The sequence below is a fragment of the Falco punctatus genome (assembly GCF_963210335.1).
Source record: "Falco punctatus genome assembly, chromosome: 7".
Taxonomy (NCBI): domain Eukaryota; kingdom Metazoa; phylum Chordata; class Aves; order Falconiformes; family Falconidae; genus Falco; species Falco punctatus.
The window spans coordinates 49,511,219-49,523,414 of NC_137587.1; the positions used below are offsets into that span (position 1 = coordinate 49,511,219).

The 12,196-nt window shown below is 39.5% G+C and overlaps 1 protein-coding gene across 7 annotated transcripts in view; it reads left to right on the top strand.

Annotated features, from left to right (window-relative positions):
* PEAK1 (pseudopodium enriched atypical kinase 1) overlaps positions 1 to 12,196 on the top strand; it is a 118,369-nt gene that overhangs the window by 80,466 nt on the left and 25,707 nt on the right. For all 7 annotated transcript variants that reach the window (XM_080396850.1, XM_080396847.1, XM_080396852.1 and 4 more), the window contains one exon: positions 1,224 to 4,497. In XM_080396850.1, coding sequence (XP_080252976.1) covers positions 1,337 to 4,497 — 3,161 coding nt within the window. In that variant the 5' untranslated portion in view covers positions 1,224 to 1,336. The remainder of the gene's footprint in view (positions 1 to 1,223; positions 4,498 to 12,196) is intronic.

The window sequence follows — 12,196 nt, forward strand, 5'->3', positions numbered from 1 at the left end:
GCCCGTGTTCAGTTCCAGCATAGCTATCCTGCTGCTGAGTTACGAACCACAGGCTCTAGAGAGAGCTGCACCTTTAAGCAAATGGGTTCAGTAATACTCTTTCAGTGTACCTGTGTAGTCAGCATGTCTGTTTTCACCCAAAACCTGTAAGAACAGAAAATGATTGATTCTCAATGCCTGTGTTTAGAGAAGCAGCAGCGGACGTACAGATTCTTTCACCTCAGTAAAATGTCTCCGATAATTTGAGTTACACAACAGTGATGAAGAGACCAGACTTGTGGATTTGGCTTAGCAGGCTTAAAATCTTCAGGCATTAATTCATGGAATTCTCAAATCCTGGACACTTTAATGACTATAAAGCACAGCACATTTATCTTTGGTCTTTACTTAAGGCTGATCTTTTCAGGAACTAAAAAAGTTCACTTTGAAAGGTATTTTCAGTTATTTTTGAGTTGTTACTGCTGGAGGGGCTAGGTAGAAAAGCTACGTGTGAAACAAATCGGGGACTAAAAATCCACAGCTGTGTTTTGACATTACAGGAATGGTGTATTGCCACTATTGTAAGCTAAAGGAAGAAACAGTGACTTTCTGGAAAGGTTTCCCCAGCAATCTTATCTGGCTTTTGTAGCATAGCAGTCCAGCCTGTCCCTTCAACCCACTATCTGTCCAGTTATAATTTAACTCTGATGGAGGAAGTGCTAAAATGGCAGAGTTTGGAATTGCTTGAACATACTTTGTCACTTAAGATGAGCTCATACACATTCAAAGCTAGAACAAATGATCTCAATTGCTTTTGGGAGAGTAAACATATTTTCCTGTCTCATGTTCAAGTAGTTGCGTTGAAAGCAACGTGCACTAATCTTCAGTTTTATATCCTTTTCCTAGCATTTGTTTTATTGGACAAAATTAAAGGTCAGTGGTCCTGAACTAGGCAAGAGAGAATTATTCTAAATTCTCAGTCATTGCCATTGCTCTCTCTTCTCTGCTTCAGTAATACAGGACTTAGCTGCCAAAGTTATCATTCTTCTCATACATAGAGAATTAAATCTGCAAATTTTTTTGCATTTCAATTACATAGTTTTGTAAATTTAGGTAAAAAGAGCTAAGATGTCAGTAAAAGGCTACTTGCTTAATCCAAGTTGTTCACAGTGTAGAAAATCTAAATATAATGATCAAGCTGGTATTTTCCCCTGTTCTTACCCTTTTTCTCTTTTGTGTTTCAGAATGATCACTGCTCAAAACAGTAGCCATTCTAAGCAAACAGAGCGGAACCATATCAATTAAGTCCTTGCCATGCACTGAACAAGCACAGCATCAAGCGCAGAGCTCTGGGAAAATGTCTGCTTGCAACACTTTCACTGAACACGTCTGGAAACCTGGTGAATGTAAGAACTGCTTCAAGCCCAAAAGCTTGCATCAGTTACCCCCAGTATCTGAAAAAAAAAATCTCACGCATGGAAATCTGAAATCCAATGCAAACCAAAGTAGCAGCCATCGTGGGAGAAATACAGGAAATTTCCGACCACCTGTGGCAAAGAAACCCACTATAGCTGTGAAACCCACCATGATGGTAGTAGATGGACAGGGTGTATGTGGTGAAATCAGCACACCGGACCATTGTGAGAATAAATCAGTGCCTGCAGGGTGGAACCGAAACAAAGCTGTCTTGAACAAAAAACCACTGAACAATAATAATGAAGATGAAATTGAAGGTTATAGCCATGTTCACAGGCCTTATGGCAACAACAATGATGTAGGTAAGATACCAAGTAACAATAACAATGGACTGACAGAAGTTTTGAAGGAGATTGCGGGTTTGGATACCACACCTCAGCTAACTGGAAATGAAATGAACTCAAGAGAAACTTTCTTAGGAAGAATAAATAATTGTTATAAAAGATCATTAGAAAGAAAGATCCCTCCAAGCTGCATGATGGGTGGTATGAAGGATTCACACAGTAAGCACGTTATTCTGAGTGGAAGCACTGAAGTAATAAGTAATGAAGGTGGACGTTTCTGTTATCCAGAGTTCTCTAGTGGAGATGAGAGTGAGGATGACACATTTTTTGGCAGCATGCAAGAAGACCATGAGAGCTGGGATGAAAGTGATGAAGAGTTGCTAGCAATGGAAATTCGTATGAGGGGCCAACCTCGCTTTGCTAATTTTAGAGCTAACACCCTATCTCCTGTTCAGTTCTGTGTTGACAAAAAATGGAATACTGTGCCCCTTAGAAACAAGTCTCTCCAGCGGATCTGTGCAGTAGATTATGATGACAGTTACGATGAAATTTTAAATGGTTATGGGGAAGAAACTGTGATTCTCTATGGGCAAGAGAGCATGCAGAGTGTGGTGTCTTCTGATTCTACATCTCCTGATTCTTCTTTGACAGAAGAGTCTCATTCTGGAACAGCAAGCAGTTCTTCACAGAAGCTCAGTAACAGAGGGTTGTCTCCTAGTACTCCTCAGGACTTCAAATTGATTGAACCAGAATATGAAAGTCTTTGTGATAATCAGCAAGTGAAAGATGTGTCAAAAGCTCCCAGAAATGGTCCAAAAAGTCTAGAAACTCACAAGACAGTCCTTGCACTCCGACTGGAAGAGAAAGATGGCAAAATTGCTGTGCAGACTGATAAGCAAGAGAATAAAAATTCTTCAGATGTTTCTGGTCAAGCTGTAACTATAAATTTGGTGCCTGTGGAAGAACAAGCAAAACCTTACAGGGTGGTGAATATGGAACAACCAGTTTGCAAGCCATATACCGTAGTAGATGTATCAGCTGCCATGACCAATGAATGTAAGGAGAATCAGCCTGAAACCTCAGAAACCAAAAATACATCATCTAACCCAAGCTCACCAGTAACTCCAGGCACGCCTGTTACATCCTCTGCAGCGTCACCTATACGAGTAAATACTAACCTGAAAAAATCCAGTGCAATTAGATATCAAGAAGTGTGGACTTCTAGTACTAGTCCGAGACAAAAGATACCTAAGGTGGAGTTAATGGCTAACAGCTCAGGACCTTCTGTTCCTCCCAGGAAGACAAGCCACAAGTCAGCTCCTACTTCACCGACAGCTACAAATATTTCCTCAAAAACTATCCCGGTTAAGTCTCCGAATTTATCTGAGATAAAGTTCAACAGCTACAATAATGCTGGCATGCCACCTTTTCCTATTATCATTCACGATGAACCCACTTACGCTAAGAGTTCCAAAAATGCTATTAAAGTTCCTATTGTAATCAATCCAAATGCGTATGATAACCTGGCTATCTATAAAAGTTTTCTAGGGACCAGTGGAGAGCTATCCATCAAAGATAAAACTACTAGTGTAATAAGCCACACATATGAAGAAATAGAAACAGAAAGCAAAATGACAGAAGCCATAGAAAGTAAACCCACTGAATTTTCCCAGGCAAAGGGGGTGACTAATAGCTCTGAATGCAGGCTGGGTTCTGTGGCTCAGAAGGTCCAAGAGTTTAATAGCTGTCTCAGTAAAAATCAGATGTCCCCACAGAGAAGTCATTCTGACCACAGCTCCCCAGCAAGAGCGCAAAAGGCAGCACCAGAGCCTGCAGCAAAACCTAATGTAACACCAGAGGCTTCTGTTGGCAGCAGCAGCAGTAGAGAGAATGCAAGCACAGTGCTTTCACAGATAGTGGCTTCTATCCAGCCTCCGCAGTCTCCTCCAGAAACTCCTCGGTCCGGACCCAAGTCCTGTAGCATCGAAGAACTGTACTCCTTGCCCCCTGATGCAGATGCCACTAAAAACACCCTGGTACGACCCAAATCGCTGTTTACATCACAGTCTGAAACAGAGTCAGCTAAGACCGTGGAAAACACTGCCATTAAAATGCAGAAAGACTCACTTTCACAACCAGTTGCCACTCGCTCTCCAACACCAGTGAGAGCCACCCCAAATACCACAAGTCCCAAAACAGAGCAAGCACCACCATTTCCTCCTCCAAGGTCCACTTCTTCACCCTATCATGCAAGTAACTTGTTGCAAAGACATTTCAGCAATTGGACCAAACCAAACAGTCCCACCAGGTCAACAGAGGCTGAGTCAATCCTTCATTCTGAAGGTCGGCGAGCTGCTGATGCGAAACCCAAACGCTGGATATCATTTAAGAGCTTCTTCCGCCGCAGGAAAGCTGATGATGATGAGGATAAAGAGAAAGAAAGGGAGAAAGGAAAACTGGTGGGTCTTGATGGAACTGTTATACATATGCTCCCCCCTCCTCCAGTTCAACGTCATCACTGGTTCAGTGAGGCAAAGTCAGACTCCAGTGAGAAGCCGTCGATTGTTTTCATGTATAGATGTGAACCGGCACAAGGTGAACCAAAGGTTGATCATCCAAACAAGAGTGGAGTGGAGTCTGCTATTGCAGATGTGCTAGCAGAAGACAAAGAAGAAATGCAAGAAAAGTCTCCAGAGGCTTCTGAACAGAAAATAACAAGCCATCCGTCCCCACCTCAGATTCCCAAGAAATTCCCCAGGTACTCTGCTCATCTGTTTTAGTCATTTAAGTCAGTTGTGAATGTTCTGTATATGCAGTTGAAAGCTGAAGAAATTAAGCAGTTCTGTTAAATTAAGTGCAATTTTTTTCAAAGTATATTTATTTTAGGTAATTTAAGGCATATTTTTTAAATCTTTGGGTTCAGAAAAGAAAACAAATAATTACTAGAAACAGTACCTGATATTTGGAGTTTGTATTGCAGCTTCACTAATACGTCACAGTAGCCATGTTACATTGAATCAGATAAATTTTTATGACTTCCTAGTTTAAGAAAATCGTCTTATGTTATAGGAATCTAAAGAATGTCTCTGCAGAAATAGAAGGCAACTATTGAAAAGTACAATAGAAATTAAATGATCAGTGACTCATAAAAGGTGGTGTGCTAACTTTGTCTCACACACCCAATACAAGAGATGCTAATTAACTTGATGCTACACTGCAACATCACTGCAGCAGTCCCAAAATAAATCGCGTGAAAAAGTAACAATAGAATTAGATTATCTATAAAATAATCTATCTCCATTTTGTAAGGCCTTTAGCAATGAATATACTTTGTCCCCTAACAGTATTGGATTCAGTAGAGCTCCATTTCTGCCTGACAATTTTGTTCAGCCGTTTAATTTTTAAATTTTTTTACATAGGCATTTACTAAAATGAATCATTGTTCTAATTCCTGTGAAAATACTTGGCCAGTAGATACTTATCTTACTCCTCTAAGTTCATGGTAGTTGGATGGTTTAGGTCTGTCTGTTGGTTTAAAGGTCTGCTTATTCCCTTTTCCAAGGGTACACGTGCTTTCTTCGTTGTCTCAGAACACGAACTGTACTACTTTCCATGTGCACATCGTGTTCAACATACCACTGCGTTCCTACAGCTCATGATAGTGCATAATCTAAGAGGACTGGAGCCATTTGTTGCAGTCAGTCACGTGGGCATAGTATGCATTTCACTGAGTACAGACCGCGGCTGTGGACGTATTGGAATAAGTCTTCCATATTATTACATAAACCAGTTCCAAAATAGCTTTAAACTGGCATTATTTAATTCATTATAATAACCTAGTGGTAGGAAACAAAAAATTTTGTAAAGTGTGAGCCTCAGAAAACGTATCATGGCAGTGTTCTTTGGGTTTTTTTTCTCTATTTTCTATACAAGAAAGTTACAGTGATTTTTAGTTAAAATGGCTTTAAAGTTGACTTAAACTAATAGAAATCTCTCTGTGAGCATAGTTTGAGTTTACCGTAAACTGATTGCTGCTTCTTTTAAAGTAAAGTAACAATATCTTAAACTAACCAAGGGTGACCATCTGCACTGAGTGTAATTAAATCACTTTTAAATCACATCTTGGGAACACTGACACAGCGTTCTCATGAAGATTAGCTTTTCAGACTGTTTGCCTTTAATCAGACATGTACAGCTTTGGGGTTTGTAATGTAAGGTTTATCATAGTGTGATGTAAAGCTGGTTTCTGTAGATTTATATTTGAAGTAATTGCCCCAAATACAAGACAGGATAGTTTCCAGAACCTTAGCATATTGTCTGTTTCTGCAGACTTACATGAACTGTAGTCTCAGGCTCAAAAATTTTTATTTAAAGAAAAAAAGAAAACAAACATGAAAATAAATAGTGTTTAAAAAAAAATCCCAGTACAAATTTTGGATGTGAGTTTCAGAAACATTAAGTGCTTTCACAAGCTATTAAAGTCAGTAGGAGCTGTAAGCATTCAGCATCCCTGCAAGGTGTACACCACAACAGAGGGGTGTGGGCACTGACCAAAGGGAGAGTCCCTGTATTTACAGTGCATGTTACAGTTTAAGGTTGAAAACAGTGGGGAATGTGCCCGGGGCTAGAATAACCCTTGATGGGAGTGTAGTCTCTCTCAACCTACCCTAAATTAAATGGGGGGAAGTAGGCAGCTTTAAGAGCAAGTTAAAGAATCGGAGAAGTTTGGCTCTCAACCCCTGTTGAGAGGAACCCATGTTTTCTGTTGTCTTCAGGGGAACCTAGAGAAAAGATTGTCCCCAGCTGGGGTTTTAGCAGCATTACCGAACACGTTGCCATCAGGAGATTCACTTGCTCCCACCTTAGTGCCTTGCTCTTGTGCTGGCAAGACTGTTGATGTGGTCACCTGTGGTGAACCAGACTGGGGAGGTGATCCAAGAGAAAAATAACTTTGCAGCTATTTTTCAGCCAGATCAATTCCCTGATCAGACAGGGGGACCAGCCAGGAAGGAGCAGCTGCTTGTCTCAGTGGTAAGAGGGCAGTAACAGGCTAATGGCTGCGGTCACAGTTGGTATTTGTTCTTAGACTACCCTAGAGATGGTGCTCTTACAATTTGTGTTTTATATTTTTTGCACTATTACTGGAATACCTTCAGCCCGTACTGTTGAAGGCAATTGGTCATTCTGTTTTGGCTCATTCATTTATTCCAAACAGTATATTTACTCTTATTTTTCTGCAAGTCATGATGATGCTGACTAAAACCGTATCTCACAACTTTCCCTGGTGAAAATAGGAATTTTCCAAATGCTAGAATTGCAGTTTCTTCTTTCTAACAGTATTGTGCTATGGTTTCTACAAATTTCAAAGAAAATACACTGAGATGCTGAGAAACACACTGTGGGACCATAGGACAGTGATTATCTTTATCCTTCTGTATTATATTCAGTTACCTTGATGCAATTTGATGCCTTAAGTTATTTGGGTTTTTTACTTAATTTTTAATACTGTTAAAGAGGCCAAATGAAACCTTACAGTGCCAAAAAATGAAGTTAGGTTGTTTGGTGTTTTTTTTTTTTGGGGGGTGGGGTGGTGGTATAAGGGTTTTGGCTTTTGTTTTTAATATCCTAGTAGGTGAGTGTTGGATTGTCAACTCCCTTTTTTGCACAAACGGGAGACATAACAGATGAGAGGCTGTGGTTATTTTGTGTTGACTCTTCAGGTATTAGTAAGAGGATGGTGATAATTCAGGCTAAAGTATGTGCATGGAGATGATGTTTAAAATCTCCAGTTAAGCTTGCAGAGGCTCAGAGGAAAACAAAAGACATGTGAAGATACCTATCAATGAATGTGACACTTTTCTAACTCAGAATGCCAGTGACGTAAACTCGCTTAAAAACCAAACCAATGACCTGGAAAATAAGATAAACTTTAAAAATGACAGATTATGGGGAAGTGGGTGTGTCTTGAAAGCATATTAAATGAAGATACAGCATTTCCTTACTTTGCAGTGGATTACGAAGCTGCTAAAGATTGATAACATAAATACCTTCAGCCCTGTTTTGTGGTTAAAGTTGTCACTTGAAAGGTCAGTTTTTCCCTTTCAGCAGTACTTGCAAAATACTTTGTTCTTTGGAAAGCTGAGAACTGTCTCTCTTTTACACAAAAGAACTCGGTTTTGTTTTATCCCTGTGATTGTTTCTTTCTCTTTGATGCCAGGATGCACATATGGTGGTACAAAATGAGCTAGCAAATGCTAATGTATTAAATTTACTAAAAATTTATAGATTAATTTTTGCTAAGAATCAGCAGTCAACATCAGCTTTACCATTTTGGAATGAAAATAGGTGTTCTTTGAACACTTGTTCATGATGCAGCAGTTGTTCTCAGGGAAAACCTAAAAATGACCTTTAAAAAGAAAACATGGTGATACTTCTGGCCTAAGTCACTGTAATTGATGAAGGTGGTACAGCACATAAATTTAAAACAAAGATTCTTAAAAAGGCTTTATCTAGTGTATCAGACTGTTGCTATTGGAGTTTCACAGGATAAAGGTTTCTTCTACATTGAGAGATCACTGCTTGCACCCAGTAGCAGCTTTTTGGATTGAGACATTTCCTAAAAGAGAACTGCAGCACAGTCTTCTGATGCTTCCTTTCCTATCTTCATAAACCGCATCAGAGCTGAACTAAAACTTCATTCAGCAACGTTTTTGACGGTAGTGCCTTTGTCAGTCAAGGTACAACTGATTTGTGCACAGCCAGCCATAACTTCCCTTTATAGGATCTTTGGGCCAGTCTTGGATGAACTAAAGATAAAACTGTATGTTTACTGAAATACTTCCTTCAGGTAGTGAGATCTGTACATCCATCCCATTCTGGTTTACATAAGTGTTACCGAAATCTCGGAATGAAGAACTTATCAACACCAATGTGATGTAGATAAGCAGACACTTCTTTATTGACGGCCGGGTGCGTGAGTGAGTCTTCTCATGATCAACGCACACCAAGCTTCAAAATCATACACCATATATAGAACTTATTCATGCATATTCATTAAGTATTCATGCATAATCATAGTATTTCCCGAAAATCATTAACATACTCTCCTCCCATATCCGATTCTGCACAGTAAAGGTTAGAAAGGTCCAGAAATGGGTCTGGGGTACGATTTGGGTAGGTGGTACATGAGTTGGTGGTCGCGATCTCCTCCTGCCGGAATTACCTTTTACTAAAGTTCACGGTTTCTTGGCAGGTAGCTACAAGCTGTTCCAGTCGACTCTCCCCAGTTCCCATTAATTCTGTATTCTGACTTTTCAATACACTTTCTACATACAGAAGACTAGTCAAATACAAAGAAATCTGTAAAATCCCAAATTTGTTACCTAAGTTTTAAACAGTGATTCTAGCCCATTCTTCTGGCCTTGGTACAGGACTGTACAAAGGATTTCATAGCAGCTTTTACTGTGCAACTACAAGTTTCATTAAAATATATTTCTTATTCTAAATGATTTTATCAAATCAAATAAAGTTAATTAATTCTAACTTATTAGCAGATCTGTAACATAAGTACACATTTCTCCCTAGCTAGTTGGGATTGCCAACCTAATTCCTAAAATAGTTAACTTTGTCAAAAGGATTTGAGTTCATAATCGATAGGTAGGAGTTCTGTTGTTCTGTAGCTACAGAACAGCACTGTCCTGTTGTAACTTCTGAAAGGAGTGAAATGCTTATACATTTTTTAAAAATTCTGGTTTGAATATTTTTCTTAAAAAGCATGCTTCTCCATTGCGGTTACATACTACATAAGCAATTTTTATTCTTTTAAGGCTATTTTCTCTTAAAATAGCCCCTGGGCATTTCAGGGTACAGTTTAATGGGCTCTATACTTACCAGAGGACATATATAACAGAGCTTTTGGAGATGTCATGTTGCCCATTAAATCTTACCCCAGTGCCACAGCCATAGTACAAATGGTTCACCTTGAGTAACTTCCATCCAGATTGCTGCCCCTGAATTTAATATAAATGTCAGTGATGGATGAGGATCTTTTAGAGAACTGGCCAAAAATTTCCACAGTTCTTACCTGCCATGGAAACATTTTGTTAGTGTAAGTCAGGGGTCCTCAAACTTTTTAACCAGGGACCAGTGCACAGATGAAGCGGCAGGCAGCCATCTGCGGCTGCTTGGTTCCCCCCCAACCCCCGGCGGGGGGGTCTGTAAATACTGGAGGCCAGATTGAGGACCCTGGGGGGCGGTATCCGGCCCACTGGCTGTAGTTTGAAGACCCCTGGTGTAAGTGATCCTCAAATGCTTTTTGTTGTGCTGCTTGCCTTGAGTTTGCTGACAACTGTTTACACTATTTGCTTTAAATTACAGTAAGCCAAATGTGATTTCAAGAATCTGAGTTAGGAGTTAGGGATTGAATTTCCACGTACAGGCAATGGAGAAAGACAGTTTTGATGCAGTGATTTAGAGCATCAAGACTTAAAAGGCCCCAAATGGGTTGTCTGTTCAGTGGGTTTTTTAGTAATTCTGTTATGCCATGAACTGTTATTTAAGGAAAATAAATAGAGATGATTGGGGCTAGGGATGTTGCCACAGTGCACATCTTCTGTGGCCTGGACCTTGAGAGGGAGTGGAGCTCTACATGTAGGCTCTCTTAATGCAGTGGGACAGGAGCCATGAAATTACCCTGAGTGCTCTGTATATCTAGCAGAATATGCATGTTATAACGGATTACTCAGTAAAATCAACTGGAATAATTGTTTTTCAAAAATGGGGTCATATATTATTATCAGGATCACATCCAGAGACAAGCAGGAACAACCATCATTGCCACATTCCACTTTCTCATTGTCATTGATCCAACCCTGCAGATTCCACAGCTGCTTCAGAAACTACTTGAGAACAAAATCTCTTAAATCACTTTAAGGCTCTATTTAAAACAAAGTCCTTCCCAGTTTAGAGGTCCTCTTATATAAGTCTTGAGGGTAAGGTTCTCACCTGAATCCAAAACCTTTTAAGTGTAGCTTGCATAAATTGGTGAGGAGAATTCAAGGATGTTACAGCTGAAAAGAAAATTCTTGCTTGAGTGAGTCTACTGAAATGGCAGAAATTCTCACCTGAAAAGTTCAGGCGAAACTATTAACTCCCCCTTCTTTGCAAAACTATTTTGATCTGCCTTTTTCTAGGTATCAGCAAGGTTTATTTACCCTACTCAGCAGTGCTCAACAGTGTTTTTAAAAGCATTAACCATCTACCTTACCCTGTTTCATCAACGAAAAACCTTTGCGAGGTTTTTCTCTGGAACATGTCTGTGCTACAGAATTGGAAATTGTGCACATTCATTAAGCAAAAGGTTTGGTAGTATGTTACATGAAAAATTGTAAACACTGAGGACTGTTAAAGAACAAAGTAGAAGGGATTTTACCATTTATTATTTTATAAAATCAGATTAAGAAGTGGTAAATCATGCATTATTGTTCTTAACTCCTCTAATACAGTCTGTAAAACGGAAAGACTGAGAACTTAAAGTGGATAAAGAAAAATGTATTTTTTTGTATTGCACAGTTAATCTGTGGAACTCATTGCCATTAAGTTTCACTGACACCAAAGAGCTTAGCAAGATGTCTTTACTGGATTATCAAATGTATTCCCTTTATCCATGCAAACATGGCCTTATACAAGGTTTAAAATATATATATGTCCTCATGCTTCAGGACTAAACAGACTTCTAAATATAAAAATTAGAAATAAACTTTACGGCTTGGTTATTTCAGACTGTCAGTTGAGAAGTTTCTTTCACTTTCCTCTTAAGTGACTATTTCTGGCCGGTGGTGGTGATAAGGAACTGAACTGCATGAGCCACTGGAATGGGTTTTTTGTACCCATAATGTACTCTGGTTGAAACCTGGGCACCAATCATCTTCACTCAGTTTTTGCAGAAATAAAGTGGTCTGTGTTCTAAGTAGAAGTTCCAGTGTAAGGTGGCCTTTGGCAGCCATTAACCTCTCTGCATTTTCCCTTGAACGTTATTCACTCGATTTAGGTTTTGAATTGGCTTTGTTAGCTTAAAAGTGTAGGGCTCAGGGTTCTCAAAGGGATCTCTTTGAAACTAAATATATCTACAAAATACAGATAATTTTTTTTCATAAAACTAAGTCATCTTCCTCATTGAGTGCTCTCGTAGGACTACCATTGATTACTGGTTTGCTGATGTCCACTCAGGGAGGAGATCAGTGTCTCAGCTGGGTCGAAGGCCACATCAGCTTTTCTCTGTGTTTCTGTCAATAGTTTCTGCCACTTGGATTTATATGCTGTCCTGCACAGAACTGCACTCCGTCAGCTTGACCTCTAGATCTGATCCTAATTCAGGAATGCACTCTCGGAATCTCTCCTTATAAGTGTCCCACTTTATCTCCCTCATATTCACTGTTGGTTTATTACTTAATGAGAAA